The sequence below is a fragment of the Mustela lutreola genome, chromosome 1 (assembly GCF_030435805.1).
Source record: "Mustela lutreola isolate mMusLut2 chromosome 1, mMusLut2.pri, whole genome shotgun sequence".
Lineage (NCBI taxonomy): Eukaryota > Metazoa > Chordata > Mammalia > Carnivora > Mustelidae > Mustela > Mustela lutreola.
The window spans coordinates 25652149-25676922 of NC_081290.1; the positions used below are offsets into that span (position 1 = coordinate 25652149).

Below are 24774 nucleotides of genomic sequence, written 5' to 3' on the forward strand. Positions count from 1 at the left end.
TCTGCCTACTTGTGATCTTTCTCTTTCAAATAAATAAAAATAAAAAATCTTAAAAAAAAAAAAGAATGTCACCGTGAGCAAGACAAGCTGGACTTTTAATCACATGGAAGCTATGTTCTTTTTGGGGGGAGACACGTATTTGCAAGGGAAGCAAGTAAACATACAAATTAATTTCCAAAGACGTGAAGGGCCAGGAAGGGAAATCAGGAGCCCGTGAGAGAGGAGGTCCATTTTAGATGGACAATCAGAGTCTCTGAGGGGAACTTGAACCTTCCACTCTCCACTGCATCCCTCCGGCTCCCTCCTGTTCTCTCCAGTGTCAGCATCTGATTTCTCAGTGCCCAATTATCTCCTGCCCCCACGGGCATGGCTCAATCCTGCTGAACCTCAGAAGTGGATTAGCCACTGGTAGTCAGGTGTCTTGGGTTTATCCCAGCATCTGTCCTCTTTGGTCTTACTTCAGGGCTTTTTCTTTTTTTTTTCCCCACCGCATCAATGTCACTTGGGACAAGTCCATCCCAATTCCATTATCAGGACTGAGCCCAATAATGCTGGTACCTGCCATGGACTTGAATCCCTGGGATCATCGAATCTAACATTCATATCTAGACTGCCAGACCAACGTCCTTCATTTTTCTAGACTCAGCTCCAGTGTCCTGTCCTCTGGGAGGCCTCCTCTGGTTACCTCCAAGCAGAGCGAGCAGCCCCTTCCTCTGATCTCTCAACACTTGGCTCGTGTCTCCTCTTTCAGATAATGTGGCCTGGTGGTTCTTGGTTTTCATGTTCATCTCCTTGAGTGCATTCACTGCTTAGGGTGGTTTCTTTCTTTGCCTCCATAGTGTCTAACATCATGCCTGTTATACAACCACTACGCTAATTACTGCTCATCACTCCTATATTCCAGGTGCTGTTAAGCACTTTGCATGAATTTTTAAACCTTTGGGTAAACATTCTTGTGCCCATTTTATATCGGGAAATGAGGCTCATTTCCCGATATAAATTCCGATATAATTCCTCAGGGATTAAGGAATTTGTTCAAAGTCACAGAGCGGGGAAGGTGGCAGACTTAGGATTCCTACCCAGATGTTTTAGACTTGAAAGCCTGTGCTTTTCCCACTTTACTGTGTAAAAGTCTTTCTCAGGAAGCATTCCATAAGTCTGTATTAAATGAAAAACCAAGTATTTTAAGGTTACTTGCCCTGCTCTACCAACATAATCCATCAAAAGAAGATGTATGGTAACTATTACTTAGTTTTACCATGTGTATACTAGTTTTGGAACCCAGATCAAATAAAATCCTGTTGGGTATCAAGGAGGGATTTAAAAAATGAGTTACTAGGGAAGTATGTGCAAAGAGGAGAAGGAATCAAAAAAGGTCTTCCCTCTTCTATCTCATTTTTCTCCTCTAGAGTTGGAGTGAGGGAAATTAGAAGAAACATCATGAGCTTGCTGAGGGTAAGAAAGGAGACTGGCATCCTATCACAATCATAATTACGTTGCCGGAACCATGGGGTTGAATCTGTCCATTCCGTGTTTGGTAATTTCAATAAAGTGAACACCAGAAGGGTGACTGTCTTAGTTCAACTCAACAAATGTTGACTGAATGCCTCCCCTAGCAAAGGTACATGCTGTTCACACCCTCTCAGAGGCACGGGGTAAGTAAGACATTGTCCCTTTATAGACCCTGGAGCAAGACTTGCCCAGAGCTAACGGATTGGCTGGGGCAGAACTAATGTGCCTTGAAGGTAGGCAGGGAATGATATGGGAATCTGCAAGCTGACTTCCCGCAGCACCAATATGAGCCCCAACGAGGAAGTCATCATGCTCCTAGAATGATCACATTTCCCAGTTTGGTCTCTTGGCTAAAGTATGAAACCAGACTCTTCCCAGCCTCCCTTTGGAGCTTGCGTGCTGTAGAGAAAAAATAAGCAGAACAGAGGGAGTGGGGATAAGATATGCCAGGGGGACAAAAAGTTGCTTTGAGTAAGGTGGTCAGGGAAGGTGGATTTTAATCACAGACCTGAAGATGAGGGAGCAGACCCCATGGAAACCCAGAATGAGTGTTCTAGACGGGGCAACAGCAGACTGCAAAGCCCCCCAAAGCAGGGATATGCTGGCCCCTGTAAGAACCAGCAGGAGGTACATGAGTGAGGGGTGGGGATGAAGGCAGAAGTAATGGGACCAAGGACACAGGACCTAGTGAGCCACTGTGAGTACCGTAAGCTCTATGGAGAATGGATGGGGAAGGGAGACAAGTGTAAAAGCAAGGAAGCCTCTTTGGAAGCTATTGTGATAATCCAGGCATTGATGATGGTCGCCCGGACCAGGATGGTGGCCGTGGAAGTGATGAGAAGTAGTTGGAGTCTGGATATATCTTCTTGATTGTATTTGGAGTGGTGAGAGAAAGAAAGGAATTGGGGATGACTCTGAGGTTTCTGGCCTGAACAACAGGAAGGATGTAAGGGGCTGTTCAATAAAGCTGGGAAGATGTGGGAAGAGCTGGTTTGGCAGGGAAGCTTAGGGTGTTTGGATATGTTAAGTTCAAGGTGCCTATGAAATGTGGAAGTGAAGATATGAAGGAAGCAGGTTGATCTATGAGCCTGCAGTGCAGGAAAGTTCCGGGCGGGAGGCCAGGCCATGGGAAGGAAGAAAGCATGGACCCCCACAGTCTGGATTCCAATCCCAGCTCTACTCTGTGAACACAGACAAGGCTTTCTTTCCCCACATCCTCATCCGTGAAGTGAAGGTGACGTTGTGACTATTTCAGGACAATTGGGATGGTTCAAGAAGACCACATATGCAGAGCATAACACAGTACATGGTAGGTCGATAGGTAATAGAGGTGTTCTTTCCAACCCCCTTCTGGGTTGCCAGACCCTGTGTGGAGCCCACGATCCATACAGATAGGGCAAAGTCTGAAATGTCAGTTCGAGGAATTGGGAGTATCTGGTAAACAGATAACTTATATTTCCCAATATTTCTACAGGAAATTTTTAGGTAAATTGTGTTGGGAGGTTAGGATGGATGGGATGGGGACACACACGTCTGAGAACCAGTCTCAGTCTGTGGGGTCACCAGCTCCTTGATAAAGCTCTCTCGGAGCCTGAAGCACTATAGGTTCCTGAGAATCTCAATGGCCTGTCCCCCTGTTGCCTCATCCAAGGACACAAATGAGAGCCTGTTGCTATCTCATGGTGACCTTGTCTCTTGCAGCAGTCCCCTGGCCGGGCCCCAAGGTCCATGAGCGAAGTTTGAGTGATTCTTTCTGTTCAGTGGAGTAGCTGAAGCCTAACAGCCAGCCATTGGCAAAGAAACTCACCCCCTCCAGAACCCCCGATCTTGATTCTCTTTGCCTGAAAGAGCAAATACATCCATTAGGGTTGAATGGCTCCCTTTCTCATTATGTAATAGCTTAGGGCAAGTAATTAGCTCTCTTAGCAGTGAAAGACAAACAGCTGAGAATTCAGGCTCCTGCTCTGACTTCTTTGATCAGAAATAGGGCTGGGTAGAAAATCCCAAATAAAATATTAAAATGCGAGTAGAACTTATGAGTACATTTAACAAGGTTGCAGGACACAAGGTTAACTTAAAAAAAAAAAATCGATTGCATGTCTGACTACTTGCAAAGAACAAATGGAAATTGACATTCAAATAGGTCATAGACAGTCATGTTTTCTGTGAATAGAAAGAGTTAGTTCTCCCTTTCCAGTCATATTCTGTTTACTACTTTTTCTTGCCAAAGTGCCCTGGTAAGAACCTCTAGTGCGGGACGCCTGGGTGGCTCAGTTGGTTAAGTGGCTGCCTTCGGCTCAGGTCATGATCCCAGCGTCCTGGGATCGAGTCCCACATCGGGCTCCTTGCTCGGCAGGGAGCCTGCTTCTCCCTCTGCCTCTAGCCTGCCACTCTGTCTGCCTGTGCTTGCGCTCTGTATCTCTCTCTCTCTCTAACAAATAAATAAAAATCTTAAAAAAAAAAAAAAAAACCCTCTAGTGCAATACTGAAAAGGAACAGTGAGAAAGGATATCTTTGTCTTGTTCCTGACTTCAGTGAAAAAGCATGCACCTTTCAACATTAAAGATGTGGTTAGCTGTGGATGTTTTATAGATATTCTCAAGTTGAAAATTTAGGATTTAGGATTTAGGATTCCTACCCAGATGTTTTAGACTTGAAAGCCTGTCCTTTCCCCACTTTACTGTGTAGTCTTTCTCAGGAAGCATTCCTTAAGTCTGTATTAAATGAAAAACCAAGTATTTTAATGAATATTGAACTTTATTACATTATTTTTGTACTTATAAAAAGACAGGGCTGGGGTAGATCATAAAAGAGAACCCCCTTTTGGAGCCATCTCCCCATGCATGAATGCACACACCCTCACTCAAATGGGGACAGAAGGAGATTGGGGAAAGAGTAAAAGAAGGGTACCATTGCCTCAAAGGGGACTGAGAAGAGAGAAATGGATCAGACCTACTCACATTGGCAGGGTTGGTTGGTTTGTTTCAATTCCCACAGGTAGAAATTGTTATCCCTTGAGATAGATCGGGCTCACAGATGTGTTTTTTTGGCCCATGCCATGGGTTTTAAAATGTTGAATCTGTTGTTAACTTTTAAAAATCAAGAGGCTGCATATTAGAAACTAGATTTCAGCTTATAAAGTTTTCATTCCAGTGACACTAGTGTGTTTTTTTTTTTCTTGAGGTTTATCTGACATATAACTATATCAACGATTAGTTTCAGGTACACAACATAATGATTTGATATTGTAAAATGATCAGCACAGGAAGTCTAGTTAACATCATCGATTGCATAGTTACAAATTTTTATATTGGGGAGAAATTTTAAGGTTTACTTTCCTACCAACTTTTTTTTTCTTTTTTTGAAGTCTTGGGTTTTTCCCCCCTTTATTTTTAAAAAAAATTTTAAAATATATAATGTATTGTTTGCTTCAGGAGTACAGGCCTGTGATTCATCAGTCTTACGCAATTCACAGCACTCACCATAGCACATACCCTCCCCAGTGTCCATCACCCAGCCACCCCATCCCTCCCACGCTCCTCCTCTCCAGCAACCCTCAGTTTGTTTCCTGAAATTAAGAGTCCCTTATGGTTTGTCTTCCTCCCCCATCCTACCAATGTTCAACTATGCAATACAGTATTATTAGCTATAGTCACCATGCTATACATTATTATATCCCTATGACTTTTTAATTTTATAACTGATGTTTGTAACTTTTTGATCTCCTTTACCCATTGTATCTACCCCCATATTCTCTCTGGCAACCCCCAATGTGTTCCTATCAGCCTGGGACTTTTTGTCTTGTTTTTGCTACTAGGATTTTGGATTCCACACATAATGAGATCAGATGGAATTCGTCTTTTTCTGACTTAGCCCAATGCTCTCAAGGTCCACCCACGTTGTCACAAATGGCAAGATTTCCTTCTTTTTTATGGCTCAATAATATTTTATCTTGTAGATAGCACATTTTCTTTATCCATTCCTTTATTGATGGACACTTAAATTGCTTCCATTTCTTGGCTTGTGTAAATAATGGGCCAGTAAACATGGGGAGCAGATGTTTTTTGGAATTGGTGTTTTTGTTTTGTTCAGATAAAGACCTAGACATGAACTGTGGGGTCACATGGTATTTCTGTTTTTAGGTTTTTTTTTGAGGAACCTCCATACTGTTTCCCAGAGTGGCTGCATCAATTTATGTTCCCACGAGCAGCACACAGGGGTTCCGTTTTTCCCATATCTTCACCAATACTGTCTTCAGTAACAGCCATTCTAACTGGTGATATCTCAAGGATATCTCACTGTGGTTTTCATTTGCACTTCCCTGACAGTTAGAGATGTTGAGCATAGTTTCATGGACCTCTTGGTCATCCATATATGCCTATTTTCAATCTGATTGTTTCTGCTATTATATGAATTCTTTGTGTATTTTGGATATGAACCCTTTATCAGATATATGATTTGTAAATATTTTCTTCCGCTTTGTAGTCTGCCTTTTCATTTCAGTGATGGTGCTGGACAGAAGCATGTTAGTTTCATGTGACCCCCACGTGTTGATTTTTGCCTTTCTTGTCTTTGCTTTCAGTGTCAGGTCCAAAAAGTGATCACCAACATTGATGGCAAGGAGCTTACTGCTTGTATTTTCTTCTAGGAGTTGTAGGGTTGCAGGTCTTTAATCCATTTTCAGCTAATTTTTGGATATGGTGGGAAACAGTGCTCGAAGTTCATTCTTTTGCATGTGGATGTCCGGTTTATTGCACCATTTATTGAAGACTGCCCTTGTCCTATTGCATATTCTTGCCACTTTTGTCATAAATTGATTGATCATATATGTATGGGTTTATTTCTGGACTCTATTCTGTTCCATAAACCCATATGCCTGTTTTTATGCCAAGACTATAATGTTTTGATTTCTATGGCTTTGTAAAATAGTTTGAAATGAGACAATGCCTATAGCTTGGTTCTTTCTCAAGATCACTTTGGCTATTGGAAGTCTCTTATGGTTTCATACAAATTTTAGGTTATTCTATTTCTGTGAAAAATAACATTGGAAGTTTGATAGAGATTGCCTTGAATCTGAATTGCTGTAGGCACTATGGACTCTTCAATAATACCAGTTCTTCTAATCCATGAGCACAGGATATCTTTCCGTTTATTTGTACCATCTCTAATTTATTTTGTCAATGTCTTCCAGTTTTCAGTGTACAGATCTTTCACCTCTTTGGTTAAATTTATTCTAAGGTATTTTATTTCTTTTGATGCAATTATAAGTGGAATTGCTTTCTTAATTATCAGAGATTGTTAGTATATAGAAACACAACAGATCTTTGTATATTGATTTTATATCCTGCAACCTTACTGAATTCATTGATTGGTTCTAACAGTCTTTTGGTGGGATCTTTAGGGCTTTCTGTAATATCGTGTCATTTGCAAATAGTGACAAGTGTACTTCTTCCTGTCCAGTCTGGATGCATTTGATTTCTTTTTCTTACCTAATTGCTCTTGGGCTGGTCTTCTGGAGACAAGGACCAGTGAAGGCCTGTAGCAGCTGCTGGGCCTTGAAATGGAGCAGCTCACCTCACCATGGTCCCCACCTGGCCTCCTCATCCTCGCTTCCTCACTTCACTAGCATCTGAGCTTCTAAGACTTGGTTTAAAGTAGGATCAGACGAGGCAAATAATGAACTCAGTATGAAGGACAGACTTGATGTTTACCTAGTTCAGAAGTGAACAAAGAGAGAAAGAATGTGAGGGAAGTTAGATCAAAGGGAGGTTGTGTGGTTAGCCAGACTATTATGATGAGGTATTGAGGCTCTTTCTTACAGACAATGTATACTCTTCTATCCGAAGTGGTTAAGGTCACTGTCAAAAGGGAGCCCTCCACTGCAATACAGCTCATGCTTCCTGGTTGGCTGAATTCAGCCGGACACCTCATCAGAGCCTCTGTGAATTATGTTGGGGTCTATCATGCTTCAGCTCAACTCTGTTAGTAGCAAACTCATCGACTCAGGAATTTTTGCAAGAAAGGGGTTCATTTTCTCTTCTTGCTCCCCATTCCCTTACAAAAAAAAAAAGAGAGGACAAAAATGCCATGGCACATCCGTTGTCCACTTCTATATTAAGACTGATTTGTTTCTGCTAACCTTGATAGAGGAGCTCAGGATCCCAACACTATTATTACAAAAAAAAAATTCATTTTCAGAGTTGCTTTGTTGAACAGATGGTATACCAAAGTGCATAGTTTGGTTGAAAAATGGGTTTTTTATGTTCCTTGTGTTCGTCATTCAAGTTCATGGCCATCACCACCTGAGAGTACTTAGTGCTAGGGATAACTAAAAGGGAGAATAAATCCTGCTTGCTTTGAACACAGCCCAGGGTTCACTGTATGTTCCTGTACTGGCCAATGCTAATCAGCTCTTCCCCACTCCTCCCCTCTTTTGTGCTTATAAATCAAGAGGCCTCAGTATTAGTCACCACAAAAGAGATAATTAGTGAGTACAAGCTGCTACCTTCATAGATCATTCCGTGCCTTGGATTCAAGCTAAGCCAAGAAACTGGAGCAGGCAACATCACACAATTATGAGTTGCTTTAGCAGAACATTGTTTTATATAAGGCGTACGATTCTGAATGTTTAAATCTAGCTTCTGTACCCCCTGGCCGTTGTAAGGATAGGTATGATAAAAGGCCAAAGGGAAGGTTACTTAACCACTTTATAAGGTTTTTCCTTTCCTAGACAAAAACCAAAAAAAAAACACAAAAAACAAACAACAACAAAAAAAGTGACTCTGGAACCCCAAGAACTTGGATCAACAATGGTTTCTTAATGGCATGGTCTTCAGAGTCTGGTATTTTAAATACCTTAATCCTCCACATAGATACGGCAGCAAATAAGATGTCCCTTCGTTCCACCGAGATATGCTATATCCTCCCAGGAAGCTATGGCTTGTGCCCTTACCAGCCATTTGTCCAACTGGAAAATTCATTTCCTGCTCTGGCAGGGCACATGGTCAAGGGCATTGCTTCCCCAAGAAAAGAAAGCCTGTTTCCAGTCCAACTAAATAGTCCAGGAACTTCCTTCCCATGCGTTGCTAACCAAATATTGCTGGCTTGTGTGGAAGTGTTCCACTCATGTATTTATGACTTTGGAGCTGTTCAAACGCATGCTGGCTTTTATTTTTTCCATCACACAGCGGTTCTTCCAATTTTTTAGTTTCCCATATCAACCACTTCGCTATTTTTAAGCAGAACAATTTCAAGCCAAAGTAGCTAATCAGAACAGTAAACCCTTACCAATTCAAGCCAGCAGCTTGAATTCTTTCAGTGAGGGAAAGACTAGCATTAACAACGGGAGGCCAGTTTTCATCTTCTATAAGCTAAGTGTATAGGGTTGTATAATCAAAGTCCTTTTCTACTAATATTAAAACCACATCTCATCAAATCTAAGATGCCATTGATCATACAACACATATTTTATGTGCCAACCATTTTAAATATTGCCACTGGTTACATTATTCCAAAACACCTTTAAAGATTTCCCTGAAGTGTGTGGACTGGTCGCATCAGACTCCTACGGATTTGAAATCCATTCAGACAAATTTGGTGACCTCTCCTGCCCTCTAGTTGTATTGTTTGGCATGAAATAGTCCAGTCCAGTCCAATGATCTCAGTAATGAAATATAACACTGCTTTTTATCTCCTTGGGAGCATCTTCCTTTCTAAGCAAATAAAGCATTTGCTCGTCTCTTTGCAAGAAAATATGGAATTGCTGTCCTCCTCCTAACAATGAATATTCGCTTCATCAACCTCAAACTTACATCCCCCTCCTCTGTTTTTGAGGCTTTTAATATATACAGTAACTTTTCACTCCAGTGCTGAATCATAATGTAAACCTTTTTCTAAGACATTGAACGGCAATGAAATTCCATGGCATAGTATCAAGAATGGACACAACTCAATGGAAGTTACAAGATGGCCCCAGTGACTGTGTTTGTCCTGCCCAGATAATGCCATCTGCATCATGATGGCAGCTTGACAGTAGAAGCTGCCTGACTCCCTCCACCACCCATGCATTCTCATCTCAGAGATGTTAAGAGTGTGAACAAACCAGCATCCCAGAAATAGAAGTATCTACAGTCTCCTGTTGACTTACTGTATCTCTGGCAGGGTACTAAAAATCCTGACTTAATATCCACCTGAACTCACAGCAGGCCCAATTGTATGTGTAGGTTAGAAAGTTTAACCAGGTTAACAAAATTAGTCCCAGACTACACAGGCCAATCAGAGTGAGGAATCTGATCCAGACAATAAACCATCCTGCCCACCAGCTCTGGGTTTCTACAGACCATGTAAATTGGGTGCATATCAACTGTGGATGGCTGTTGGATTCCTTTTACTTTCAAGAATGTGAAGCATCTCTCTAAATAGACGTTCAGAGGGTTATTTAAAATAGCTGAACCACATAAGATTTTCTATAATGAATTGATAAAAATAATTATTATCCATTATAAGCAAATGGCCATTTGTTAAAGGGGCTCACCCCCATGATTTCTGCCTTCACAACAACTGTGGGTGCTGCTGGGGCCATCCGCAGCTGCTTGCTGCAGTACGAGATCATCAACTCTTCACCACCTTCTGACCAAAACCCTACCTAAGAGCTGAAATGACTCTCTCAGTGACACATAGACAGTCACAGCAAAATATGGACCTAGATCAGCTTATACCTTGGCCTCTTGGCCCTTGGATCTGCTCCTGAACATGGAGAGTGAATGGTTATTTAAAAATTATGGTTTTCTTTTTATAGACCATGAATGTAGTTTTACTTTCCCAATGTTAGAAGACATGACAATGAATGGGACTTCAGTGCACAGGAGTCCCGGGCCCCTGGTTCCAGCCGGCAGCCCAGAGGTGAAGCATGGAAGCCAGCAAGCTTGCCTCTAGAGAATGCCGACACTAGGTAGCCCGTGTGCCTTTGTGGTCATGGCGGTTCTGTCTCCACAGACAGTTAAATATGGAATCTGGGAGGAGCTTTGTATCTATATTCAGTGCTTTGGGAACCAAACCCAAAAGAAAGGACTGAGTGTTACTAAGGGCTCTTGTGGTCAAAATAAACACCAACAAGAGGGAGTTACCAAGTCCAAACAGTTGAGAACTGCCTGTCTCAAGCTCTAATCTTATAGACACCACGAGGACTGTATAAATTTGCATGCCAGAGGCCAGTGGAGAGAGCGCTTTAAGAGAATGCAGAAAGCATTGTTTTTTAATTGTTTCCCCGAATCACTAAATCATTTAGTTAGTGAGTGTATGTTGAGCACCTACATGGAATAGGGGGAGGGCGGGACTTGGAGCAAACAATCCCGTTCCCAGTGCAGCAAGCATGAGTACTTGAAGAAGCTGGGCTGAACAATGAGCAAAGCCAAAGCCTTTTCTGACCTCCCACTGTTGTTTTTTGTTTGTTTGTTTGTTTGTTTGTTTGTTTTAACAGCTGTAAAGGTGCTTCCCACTATGGCCTGACCAAAGATAAGAAGAGGCGCTCTCAAGATGGCTGCCCAGACGGCTGTGTGAGCCTCACATCAACAGCGCTCTCCCCAGAAGTCTCTGAAGCTGCCACCGTCTCCTTGGTGACCAATGAGCCTGGCTTAGACAACCCTGCCTATGTGTCCACAACGGAGGATGGTCAGCCAGCAGACATCCCACTGGACTCTGGCCGGAGCAACCGAATGAGGGGTGAGTCAAGTAGGTGGTTGTCTGGGAATGGGCTTCTTGCCTTGAGATTGCCCTCTGTGGAATATTTACTGTAGAAAGTTCTAGAAAATTTTTTTTTAAAGGGGAAATCATTCTGGTAGTTTCGGCAGCCATCCAATATCCAATTGTACAAAGTGAAATGAAACCACAAGTACCTCAGATCATTAAAAATGTGTAATCGAACTTGGTGGATGGGGCCAAGTTGGGTCTGATGATTCACCACCCCATAGTGTCAGCACCTTCCCATCCATGCTGCTCAAGAAAAGTGCTGCTACCTTCAGTCCAGCCCAGCAAGAAAGAAAAGCAAGTTTTTAAACCATATATATTTCATTGTAGAAAATGGAGACAGAACAGAGAAGCAAATCTCATCATCCTATCTCCAAGAAGTAATCACTACTCCTGTGTTATTGTATTTATCTGACCAGACATGCACATACAGAGGATTTCTGTGAATGTGCATCTACTATTTCTTCCTTCTCTCTTGTCCTCAGCACGGCCCTTTGAGCGATCAACTATCAGAAGCAGGTCTTTTAAAAAAATAAACCGAGCCTTGAGTGTTCTTCGAAGGACTAAGAGTGGGAGTGCTGTTGCCAACCAAGCTGACCAGGGCAGAGAAGATTCTGAAGACACCACTGCCCCTGAAGGTAGGCGACCTCCCCATGAGTATGGACATGAGCTGGGCTTCCAGGATGACCTCAGGAGCGATGACAACCAGACCACCATCCACTTTCTGAGACACCTCTCTTCACAAGGGCATAAAATATTTTTTACCTTGATCAGCCTACTCGTTACACAAGTAACTAAAGGCAGAAATTATTGTTCTCTTTCCACAGAGGTTGAGCAAATAGGTTTTGGAGCCCTTACTTTCAGGTGTTAGCTTAACACAGTAAGAGATAATAATAATTAAGTGAAAAGTGTTTAGAACATGGCTGGCATGCAGTAAATGCTATGTAAGTATTTCTTTCTTCGTACGACTATGCATAATGTATGGTTCTGAGTGTGCTTCTCATGCATTAACTTATTTAATGCTCACAATGAACGTATGGCTACTATTATTACCCCTCTTTTACAGACAAGAACATCGAGGCCCAGGGAGATTACTTAGCTTTGCCCCAAATTACCTTGCCTGACTTTGAATTCCAGTAATGTGGCTCTAAAACCTGGGCTCTGTTGGATCTTAGATCTTATGTGTTTATAAATGCAGCTGGGAAATACCGTTTTTAAAAATTCTGTTATGTTAGTCACCATACAGTACATTGCTAGTTTTTCATGTAGTGTTCCATGATTCATTGTTTATGTATAACATCAGTGCTCCATGCAATCCATGCCCTCCTTAATACCCACCACCAGGATCATCCATCCCCCCATGCCCCTCCCCTCCAAAACCCTCAGAGTCCACAGACTCTCATGCTTCATCTCTTGCTCCAGTCCCCCCCCACTTCCACTTTCCTTCTCCTAATGTCCTCCATGTTGTTCCTTATGCTCCACAAGTAAGTGAAACCATATGATAATTGACTCTCTCTGCTTGACTTATTTCACTCAGCATAATCTCTTCCAGTCCCATCCATGTTGATGCAAAAGTTGGATATTCATCCTTTCTGATGGCTGTGTAATATTCCATTGTGTATATATTCCATTCATCTGTTGAAGGGCATCTCAGCTCTTTCCACAATTGGCAACTGTGGACATTGCCGCTATGAACATTGGGGTACACAGACCCCTTCTTTTCACTACATCTGCATCTTCTTATCTTATGTTAGAACTTCAGAGCAGTAACAATAGCTTTAAAAAAAATGGAGCTTTCTTGTGTTCCAGGTAGTTTTTGTCCTAAGCCATTTAGATGTCACAATGCTAAGGGATAGGGATGACGATGATTCTCATTTTATAGCTGAAGAAAGGGGACTCAGAGAGTAACTTGGCCAAAGTCATCTAGCTAGAAAATGACAGACCTAGGACTTTAGCTCAGGTTTTCCAGCTCCAGAGCCCACTCTGGTAACCACTGGGTTAAGCGCCCTCCCCCCCTAGGGGTTTGAGAGGTAGATCCCAAACCACTGTCTTTATCATGCCTTCAGAGACTCCATGAGCAGTCCTTGAAAATCCCCCTTGCTTACTTGTCACTGCTCTTCCCTGCTCATGCATACACACACTACATGCCCTCACCACTCTGAGCTCATTACAGTCCTGTGAATACTGTCTCTCTGTCTCTCTCCCTTCCAGGCTGTTGTTCAGCTTTCACTCCCACACCCCTTCAGCCACCATTCTCATTCCTCCTTCCAGGAGCCACATAGGTTTGGCCTCCTCCTAGAAGCCCTCCCTGACTCCCTCAGTCCTCTTACCTTTGTGCTCTCGAAGCCCCTGCATCTTTAGTATAGCAGGTGTCACTTTTCACTGTCACTGCCTCTGTAAGAGCAGAGGTTCTTTTGTGAGTCTGTATCCTCAAGGTGGAGCATCATATCTGGTAGATACAGTTGTTCCCTAAATGTGCCGTGAACATGGGATTACAACTTCCTTTCTGCCAGTCCTTCCTCTCATGAAAGGGTCCTGAATTCTCCATGTAAAGCTTGCTTTTGCCCGCATAAGATTTATTTGCCTGTTTCTTCCAGAAACCTTTTTAGTAAGAGATGACTGTGTGGAAATTACTGGCCTAGGCTTTATAATTTTATATAAAGATGATCAAATCCAGTTCCTGGCTTCAAGAGGCTCATTCATGACTAAAGGAAAATAAAATACCATGAAGACTGAGCTATAAATAAATGGCAGTGGCAGCCCCAGGGAAAGGAGCATCACTTCCCAGCAGGAAGTGTAACCCGTGTCTGTGGGGCGGCTTAGGACCTGGGGGGGCACTGGGATCTTGACTCTGTTAGAAAGTAATGGGAGATGAGGCTAAAGCTAGATTAGAAGGGTCCTGGACGGCATCTGGGAGTCTTCACTCAGGGTTTTGCAGAGTGTTACTGCAGGATCCATGCTATGTTCCAGAAAGATGGCCGCTGTGTTAGGTGTGCAGGTGGCTTAGAGTGGGAGGGAATGGATTTCTCCAGATGCTCCAGGAAGCTGTGACTCCAGAATGGGATGAGGTGTTAAGACCTGGCAAGGCTGGTCATGATGGTCTTTTCAGGATTTGTGAGGCAACGAAGCTTTCAAAAATGGCCAAGTCTCATTACTTCAGCGGCCTCTGGTTGGTCCCATGAACTCCCATGGCATAGTTTATCCATCCTTTTTACAAGGATGGATATCCTCTTTACAAGGATAAAGAGGCTCCACTGTTGATTGGCTGTGTGACCCTGGCCAGGTTACTTAACTTCTCTGAGCTCCAACATTCTGTCCTCTAAGAAGCAGGGATAATAAGAATCTACTTCATAGGGTTGTTTTAAGAACTAAACCCCAAAAATACACATGCAAGTGGCTAGCTCAATGCCTGGCACATAACAAACACTCAGTAAATAAGATCTTATCCTTAGTCCTTCGGTGAGGACACAATATTGAACAACTCTGTTTTATTCCAGACCAGTGCAAGTTTGGCAGCTGAAAAAAAAAGTTTTTTAGATTTATTTATTTATCTGAGAGAGAGAGAGATTGTGTGTGTGTGTGTGTGTGTGTGTGTGTGTGTGTGTGTGTGTTGCACTGGAGGAAGAGGGAGAGGAGGAAAGAGAATCCCAAGGAGACTCCCTGAGCACAGAGCCTGCCTCAGGGCTCCATCCCACAACCGCGAGATCACAACTACAACCCAAACCAAAAGTGGGCTGCCCAACTGACAGAGCCCCCAAAGCACCCCCAAAATTTAACTCTTCAAGGTCACTACGGTCTCTTTGGTGTGGTTCTAGTTAACATTGCATACCAGTGCAACTGGGTGTGGCCTTTCAGACTGTCAAATCAAATGCCCTGAGTAGCTTTGGTTTGGGAGGATGGTTATTGTCAATCTGTTGGTGGGGGAGGGGGTAGACAGGCAGAGGGAGGGGAGCAAGAACCAGCAGCTTTGATTATATCTAAATCTTTCTTTGTTCAAAGTGATTTTTTTTTTAAAGTCACCATTCCCAGTCATGGGACCTGTTCCAACAAATGCTTATGGTAAGGCCTACTTAATGCAATCAAAGTAGTTTAAACATTAATTGAACTCAGTCACCCAACTGCTGTTCGCACCAGGAACTGACAGATTAAGGCAGCTGCCCACAGCCTCACAGCAAAGCCAATCGCTTACGTTAAATTACATCCCAGTGGAGGTTAAGGACCCACATTTGCAAGGGCTCGGGCTTCCTCTGGCTGCTAAATTGCTTTGTTTATCATGTTCTGCAATACTTTGAAGTAATTTTAATTCTTTCTGTATTGTTCCTGGAGAGTTGAGCCGTTCTTAATGAACTCATAGTTCATTAGGGAAAATGGACTAAGGTCATGGGTTTTGAAAACAGAGCGCGTTAGGCAGAGCCAGACCTGCAGTTTTCCTCTTCCCAGATGACTTAATGAAGAGAGAATCTTAGGGCAAAGGCAGCTGTCAGCAGCTACAGGAGACGAAAGCATCTCCGCCCTCCACATCCACACTCAAGCAAGCGAGAGGGCGGGAGCTGCTGTTCCCACCCAACTAGGTGTAGCTTGCCTGGCCTGTCCTGGCGTCCCTTCTGCACACTTCTACTCAGACGGAGGCAGAGGATGGCTCCAGCCGGCATTGCTGGCTTATAGGTGACTAGGGCAAGTCCCCTGTGGGACTTTTGTGAATCCCTGGTTTCAGAGAAACCCAGCGAAGGTGACAGGATGGCAGGTCACCTGGAGTCCCAGGCTGTGAGTGGCCCTGAGAGCAGTCTTACTTTGCAACCCAGCCAATCCTGTCCCTTCCCCACTCTAAGCTCAAAGCACCTCGCATGTAACAGAAAGCCACTCAACAGTCCCTGTCGCTATCAAACTGCACAACTGAGAAAGCTCTTCTGCATGTGGGCACAGGGGTAGGGTGGGGGCTGGTGGGGAAGGGACCCGTGAAAGAGTTCATGTGCAAAGAAGAGTCTCCAGTTAAAAGGTAAAGTCTGAGACACCCACCTAGACCCCCGGATCTCCTGTGAGCTCTGAAGTTAGCAATGCGGCCAGATCCGGGAGAAGCTTCTGGAAGCTACCACCTCTCCTTGGTCACCAAGCAGGCTGTGTGACTTCCCTTTATTGACAACAGTGTCTGGGAGAGAGGCCTGGGAATTCCCTAAGCCTGAAAAAGCAGGGACTTCCAGGGAGAAATCTTCAAAATGGCCTGAGAAGGTAGAAGGGCAGGTTTGTTCGGTTTTGTTCTCGATAAGTAGGTGCTGAAACTGTAGTCTCTTCCATAACGACCCTTCGTTCTCCTTCACTGCTCTACCCTCAGGAGGCTTGGGCTGACCTGACACTTGTGGTCTGTGCACACAGCCACAGGACAGTCAGAAATGATGTCTTCAAAGATCTCAGAGTCCAGAAGTGAACGTGGATGATAACAGAAGGCTCAGTGCTGGGAGCAATGGAAGCTTTGGCAGTGGGCGGGGTGGGGGTGGGGATTGAGATGTTTAGACAGAGCAGGGAGAGAGAGGAATCAGGGTAGAGTTTAATTGAAAGGGATCATTTCATGCAAGTCTTGAAGGAAAAATTGGGTCTAGGCCTAGAATGAAAAACATTCCAGGCAGAGAAACTGATGCTGGCACAGAGGCAGGAAAATGGAAAACATGTACGCGGAACGATGAATAGTTTAGTTTGGCTGAAGTCAAAGCTTGGCAAGGAGAAGAATGGCTGGAAATGTCCATTGGGCGGGTGTCTTAAATAAACACTGTCTTTGTCCATTTTAGTCTTTCCAAGGTTGTATCACCTGATTCCAGATGGTGAAATTACTAGCGTCAAGATCAATCGAGTGGATCCTAACGAAAGCCTCTCCATTAGACTTGTGGGAGGCAGCGAAACCCCGCTGGTCCACATCATTATCCAGCACATTTACCGTGACGGAGTGATTGCCAGGGATGGACGGCTACTGCCAGGGGACATCATCCTGAAGGTAGACGCCGTCGCTGTGGGGTCACGAAAACGGGCTTAATAAAAACCTCTTCAGAGCCAGTCAGTGGATGGATGGAGGAAATGCTAAATAAATGTGAAGCGGTTCCTTTCCATAGTTACTACGGCGGGAGGACTCTTCGTCAGAGACTTGTGATTTAATTGAGATAGGTCTTTGCCCCCTTTCTGTCTGTCTTGGTCTTCCGGTCTCTCCCTCTTTGTGTAGAAGAGTATCTCTGTCTTGGTATCATTTTCTCTGCCCTCCCGTCCAGCTCCCGCCTGCCCTCCTCTCTCCTCCTCCTGCTTCTCTCTCTCTCTCCTTCTTTCTACCCCCTCCTCCTACTTTAAGTAACAATAACGTAAAATAATAGAAAACCAGAGCATAGATCTTCTTATGCTGTTTTTAGAACAGATTAATGGAACATTCTGTATTTTACCTAGTCAGCCCAATTCATACACCCCTCCAGAGTAAACGTCCAGTGGCTTAAGGGCCCTCCGTGAGAGAAACCAAAAAGTCATCCCAAGTTCTTCCCACCAAGCCACGGACGTAACGGGGCAGGCGGGTTGGTGGAACAGCACGCCTTGGGCATTTCTGTCCTCTGAGGCTTGGGTGCCAAGAAGGACATTGGGGCAGAATTTTGAGGAGCAGAGAAAAGAAGAATGGAGAATTGTTGATCAGACAGAAGTCAGACATGTGACGAGTGTGGCAAGAAATCCCTCCCTGGCCCTACGTTCTCTGTCTAATGCCCAGAGGAGAGCTTCATCCCGTTCCTTCTGAGTGGTTGAGGGGCCGGCTCCTGACGCATCATGTGCTCTTTCTCTGACAAAGAAATTCTTCTTCTTCTTTTTTTTTTTTTGGAATAAGAGGAGAAAGAATTTAAAGCAGTTGTCCTAACCATCCTGAAACTCCCACTGGCCTCCGAGGTGGAGTATAAGGCAGGGCCTGTTGAGCTCCAGAGAGCATCCACGGCGGCCTCAGTGACACTCTGCGTGGCTTCCCCTCCAGAGGGAAGGAGCTGTCCTGCTCGGGAGGGTTGCATAATAAGCCATTTTGATTGTTTGGGCCTTCAAGTGGCCCTTGCAGACAAAGGGCTACTAGGACAGTCTAGCAAACACCCCTGGCCTTCTCCAGGCCTGGGTGCAATGGGAGAAACCAGACACAAGGATCAGTGACAGAGCAGAACGGGGCTGTGAGCTCCCCTGGGTGTGGACAAGGGCGGTCAGCTGCTCTGTGCACGAGAGCCTCCATCCTTCCTTGGCAGGTGGCAGAAGCCCAGGATGGTGGGCTGCAGGAAGACCTCTTTAAATTTCACCCTGAGCCGCATTTAGCAATTGGCTGCAAGTACAGGTACAAGAAATCCTACCCAACCATAGAAATCCAAGCAGATTGTCTCTCCTCTATGGAGCCCCTGTCCTTCGACCCTGCGCAGAGTATGGTGTTGCTGTGAAATCGCTTTCTTGCAAAGCAGTGACTGTCACTAGGGTCTGTAAGCCTCCCGGCTGGGTAATGAAAACCAGAAAGCCCCCTGCGGCATCAGCTCCGCCGATAATTAATGAGGCACAAATGAGCGGGCTGAGCTTGAGGACCTTTAAGTAGGCTAAAGGGATCCAGCCTTGCAGTCAGAGAGCCTAGAAACTCATTCACACCAGTTTGTTTGAAAATATGCAAAAAAATTTTTTTCCCTTTGTTGAGACCATGGGCAAAAGACGTCAGAGGCAGCAATTGCCTTGAAAAAACCACATACGTGCACGCGTGCGCACATGCACGTGTGCGCACGCTGTACTGGGCCCTGGAAATTGCGGGATGGATGACCCGGGGAGTAAAACTCATCTGGGGACTATTGGAAGGATGCTGTCAGCTCATCTTAATCTCAACAGCTGTTTAATGCAATCATGTGAACTTAAATGGGACATTTTCTTCTTTTGCCTTTTCCTACCTTTTCTTCCTTTTTTCTACTCCCCGCCCACCCCCACCCCCACCCCCCTTCTGCTGAACACTGATTTTGGCAAGCACCAGGAGTGGGGGCTAGGACTGTGGAAATAAATCTGGGAGCCTATGCAGGGACAGGTTGAAGAGAGACGCCATCTGCGGGGAGAACTGCGCGGGCAGTGCGGGTAACCAAAGGAAAGCGGGGCTAGAAGGCCTGTCGGGAGGTGGGGTTACCTGGAGATGGGGACAGAGGAGGTGACAGACCAGAGCAGTGTTTAAGGAAGAGTGCTGCTGATGCTGTGGGCTTGAACCTTCTGGGAAGGGTTGTGGCGGGCGGAGCTGGCTGATTGGCTCTAGCTTCCGGCGCCCCCCACCCCCCGCCCCACCCAGGTCAACGGGATGGACATCAGCAACGTACCTCACAACTACGCGCTGCGCCTCCTGCGGCAGCCGTGCCAGGTGCTGCGCCTCACTGTGCTGCGGGAGCAGAAGTTCCAGAGCAGGAGCGGCGGACAGGCGCTGGACGCCTACAGGCCCCGCAATGACAGTTTCCAGGTGATTCTCAACAAAAGCAGCCCCGAGGAGCAGCTTGGAATAAAACTGGTGCGCAGGGTGGATGAGCCTGGGGTGTTCATCTTCAACGTGTTGAACGGTGGTGTGGCAGACCGACACGGTCAGCTGGAGGAGAACGATCGCGTGTTAGCCATCAACGGACACGACCTTCGGTACGGCAGCCCAGAAAGCGCAGCTCAGCTGATCCAGGTGAGTTCCGGGTCATTGCCAAGATGTTGGCTAGAAACTGCGGGCGTGAGTGGGATGCTCGTTACCCTGACCTACCGGCCCTGTTACTACCATGTATGACATGCGGTGGCTTCCCTTCCGGGAGCCAAAATTGAAGGAGCAGGTAAGAGCATTACTCCAGCAAATGATGTGTCTCAAGGTCGTGGACATTCCCTAAATGTTGCCATGCAATCTGACGGCCTCTAGACCCTCAGGGTTATATGATGCAACCTGACCACGTTAAGATCACTTAAGATCTGCAGGGCTGTGTCATGCCTATACCCAGTTGTTATTTGCAGACCCAGGGGTCATTCAGATGCATTCTGGACATATCCTAGACATCCAGATGTACTAACTCCCATAAGAAGCTGTGCCCTCTACCTTCCAGGAATCCTGGGGACAGAGACCACTATGGGATTGGCTAAGGCTAAGCGGCATCTCCATGGCTGAGTTCAGCCTCCTCAGAAAGCCCATGGGAACTCAAATATGAATCTAGGATAAGGCCCCTAAAAAGAGAGGGATACAAATTATGTTCCCAATAGCCTGACATTGGTTCATATTAATTCACATTCCTGACTGGCATAGAATCATCAAGCCTTAGCATGTATCTTGTTGCCTTTGGCTGGATCACCATGTTTTTCTGGGGCTCAGTGAGCTGCCATCTTTATTCTTACAAGGACAGTCTTTGTTATTCACTTCATTTAGCCAAGATGTATTAAGTTTCTGCTGCTCACCTCACCATGTGTCGGGTATAGAGAACACAGAGATGATGGCCTCTCAGCTCTTCTCTCAAAGGAGCCCACAATCTAGTACAGGGGATGTACTTTCTGTAAGTAATTGCCATATGGTGTGTTAGCATTCTAATGGAGAAATTAAGTACAGTGTTGTTTCAAATGAAGGAGACATTTTTGCTTGCATGGGCTTAGGAAGTCTTTACAGAGAAGATCTTGACTGGGACTTTGAGGAATCAGTAGAAGTTCCCTAGGTAGACAAGGCTGGGAGGGCCATTTTAAGGGGACACACCACAAAAGAACATTTCCCTGAAAGCTGGTTAGGGAAAGCATTAACACCTGGAGCCTGGTGTATATTAAGAAAAAGCAGCCATAGACAAAGCCAGATTGGGAGGGACCAGATCCTATGGAGTTTTATGAGCCATGCTAAGTTCAGACTTTATCCTCAAGGCCGTGCGGTGTCCTCAAGACCAAGGGAGTCACATATTTCTAGATCTCTCTCAAAGTGGCAGAGAGCTGATAGGAGAGGGGTCAGATTTGAGGCCTAATCTCACAAAGCATTTGAGAATTACCTGGCAAGTTGCATCAGCTTGCTCTCAGTGACTCAAGTGTTCATGCTTCAAGAGGAGACAGCAAGTCAGCGGTGGTTGACTGAAATTGTACCAAGTTCCACAGAGGACGATAATCAGAACACAGAGCCTGCTTTCTAGAACCTGATCACCTAAGCGCAGGCAAGTCTCCCTGCCCTGGGTTCCAGCCATGGGGTTCTTCCAGGTGTGGGCAACTCTTCACTGTCACGTGTGCGGTATCTTCTCCCTCTTCTTCAGGGAGAACCTAGTAGTGTGTGATCCTGTCCTTTTACAGGTGGACAGCCTGACGTAAAGAGTACAAGGGGACTTACCCTACTTCCTCTGTCTCCCAGGATAGGAAGCACATGTGGTATCTTGCCCCTGAGCTGTGGCCGTTGGTGGTGTCCTGCTTTCAAGGGGTTCTGAATGTGGTGGATGTTTAACTGAGTAACGGGCCCTGAGGCCATAGTCTGTAGAGCAGGTGGAAAAAAGGGTCAGAGTTACAGTAGGCACTTCCCCTCCGGAGTTCGTGCAGTTTATTTCCAAGTCCTTATGCCCAGCTTCAACTTCTTCTCTGAGCTACACACCGACATGACCAACTGCTGACTTGGTATCTCCACGTGGATATTTAAAAGGCATCTCAGGGCGCCTGGGTGGCTCAGTGGGTTACGGCTCAGGTCATGATCTCAGGGTCCTGGGATCGAGCCCCACATCGGGCTCTCTGCTCAGCCGGGAGCCTGCTTCCTCCTCTCTCTCTGCCTGCCTCTTGGCCTACTTGTGATCTCTGTCTGTCAAATAAATAAATAATCTTTAAAAGGCATCTCAAATTTAATGTCTAAAACCAAATCCTTGACTTCTGCTTCCTCCTTGTCAAACCTGTTCTTTCCTCAGCCTTTTCCAGTCTCTTGAAATGGCACCATTTGCCCAGTGATTTGGGCCAAATTTCTTACTCTCTTCAATATACTCTCATTGTAATCCATTTCTCACTACCTCCACGGCCTCCCTCAGCCATGCTACCGACGGCCCTGGGGCTCTGTGGGCGACCTCCCAGCTGGCCTCCTGGCCTCTACCCTGATTCTCTACCTCTGCGCTCTGCAGGGCAGTTAGACAGCCATTTGCCAAGTCAGTCCCATTGTGTTGCTCTTCTGTTCAGCTCCCTGATGCTTCCTAAGACACTCAGAGTAAAATTTCCAAATCTTAATAGTAGCCTTCAGAGCCATATGTAATTTGGACTTTAGTTACCTTTCAAGCTTGATTTCTTTTTTGTTTGTTTGTTTGTTTGTTTGTTTTTTAAATTTTTAAAATTTATTTTCAGCGTAACCGAATTCATTGTTTTTGCACCACACCCAGTGCTCCATGCAATCCGTGTCTAGCTTGATTTCTTAAGCAAAGTAGAGGATTTCTAGTATTCCTACCCTTGCCTTCCCATGCTCAGTCACGTCGCCTTCTTGCTACTGCTTCTCAAGAATTACAAGACCTTTTTCACCTCAAGGCTGATGTTCTCACATCCTTCTGACTGGAAGAGTGTTCCAAATGTCTTTCTCACTGCCATGCTTCCTTCCGGTCTCCTCAGTTCTCACCTCAGAGAGGCTTTCACTGACAATGCCACTTAAAATAGCTTCTCTCACCACCCCCAGCTCTCTATCTTTTATTTAATCTGCTTTATTTTTTCCTCCCAACTAATTACTTTATTTCCAGTTGGCCTAGTATGGAATAATACAGTAGAGTATTGTGTCTCAAGCACTTAGAGAAATGCCTGGCAAGAATGGACACTCGATAAATATTTGCTGAACGAATACATTGAGTCAAGTTATAAAAATGTCAATATATAGGGACGCCTGGGTGGCTCGGTGGGTTAAGCCGCTGCCTTCGGCTCAGGTCTGATCTCAGGGTCCTGGGATCGAGCCCCGCATCGGGCTCTCTGCTCAGCAGGGAGCCTGCTTCCCTCTCTCTCTCTCTCTGCCTGCCTCTCCATCTACTTGTGATTTCTCTCTGTTAAATAAATAAATAAAAATCTTTAAAAAAAAAAAAAATGTCAATATATAAAAGATAGCATTTATACATGAATTCCATCTCTTAGGGATTTTTCATCACACCATTTACCAAAGAACAAACACCAGTTCTACTTTCACACGCCATTTGTCCCCAAGATGGAATTTCTACATCTTTTCCTCTCAAATTTGTTCAGTTCTTACTGGTTGAGCACCTTTTAGGTGCCGACAGGCGTGCAGTACACAGGTAAACGAGACTGACACGGTTCTTAGCCTTGTGGAGCTTAGAATATATTCCTGTCCCTGATCTCAGATGCCGTGAAGTTGGCATTTAGCAGATGATTTTAGCCTGTGTGTGTCAACGGTGAGAAAAGAAAATAGACAACGTTTATGGAAACATGAAGCCGCGGAACAAAATCCTTTTTCTCATCATGAGCAAACTTAACTGTAAGCATGATTGTCCCCCCTACCCCCTACACCCCCACTTTGGAACTAGACTTTTAGGCCATCATCAGTTTTCTTTCTCATGTTGTGTTTGTCAACTCCCTCTGTAGGTCAGTCTGAGCAGCTCACGTTCTAGAGCTTATCTGCCAACTACTTCACAATAAGCACAAGAAAAACTCCCTTACTCATGCCATTTGGAAAAATTTTGACTACATGTGGCATTCTTCTTTTGTAGATTAATAACAGAAGAGGGAAAATTTCGTCCCTGAGAAAGTAAATTTATGAAGTAAAATCTTGCCTAACAGCAAGACTTCCTAAGAGTCTTCTGCTTATTAAACAAAGCCAACGTGCTTTAGAAGCAGGGGAAAAGGGAAAAAAAATTCTTTTAAAGGCTTGGGCAAAGCTTGTTGGAAAAGGAGTGGAAAAAGTAGAGTTCTGGGAAAATCCAGTTAAGCAATCTCAAGAGCGGATTTTATTTATGTGATACTTGAAACATACACCAGGCTGGGGGAATTAAACTTAATACCCTTCAAACGTGGAGACTCAAGTTACCAACCAATCCTTGGCTGCCTGGCCTTCATGTATCTCCTCCATGAATCATACTTGCCTTAGAAAGAAATTCCCAGACAACATGTCCTTCTGGGCATGTTTTCTCCCACAGTACCACACTTTTGCCTTTTTCTCCATTATTTCAGGGAAAAGTTATTACAGAGAAGCCACAACTGTTTTAAATTTGACCAATTTACATATGTAGAGTCTTAACCCCCACTTACTCAGCAGTCCCGGGTGTCATAGCCCAGGAGTGAGTCGGACTCCTCTAGGAGGAGAAGCCCAAGGAGACAGAAGCTTCAAATATAGAGTAACTGACTCCAATAAACTTGGCACAACTTTATTTTTCTCCATTGTCAATTTCTTAATTTTTTAAAAAAGATTTTATTTATTTATTTGACAGAGAGAGATCACAAGTAGGCAGAAAGGCAGGCGGGGGAGGGGGGCAGGATGCAGGCTCCCTGCTGAGCAGAGAGCCTGACTCGGGACTCCATCCCAGGACGCTGGGATCATGACCTGAGCTGGAGGCACAGGCTCAACCCACT

The 24774-nt window shown here is 44.8% G+C and overlaps 1 protein-coding gene across 4 annotated transcripts in view; it reads left to right on the top strand.

Annotated features, from left to right (window-relative positions):
• LNX1 (ligand of numb-protein X 1) overlaps window positions 1-24774 on the top strand; it is a 179135-nt gene that overhangs the window by 130618 nt on the left and 23743 nt on the right. For all 4 annotated transcript variants that reach the window (XM_059161205.1, XM_059161212.1, XM_059161222.1 and 1 more), the window contains 4 exons: window positions 10991-11232; window positions 11742-11894; window positions 17037-17239; window positions 19556-19927. In XM_059161205.1, the coding sequence (XP_059017188.1) occupies window positions 10991-11232; window positions 11742-11894; window positions 17037-17239; window positions 19556-19927 (970 nt within the window). The remainder of the gene's footprint in view (window positions 1-10990; window positions 11233-11741; window positions 11895-17036; window positions 17240-19555; window positions 19928-24774) is intronic.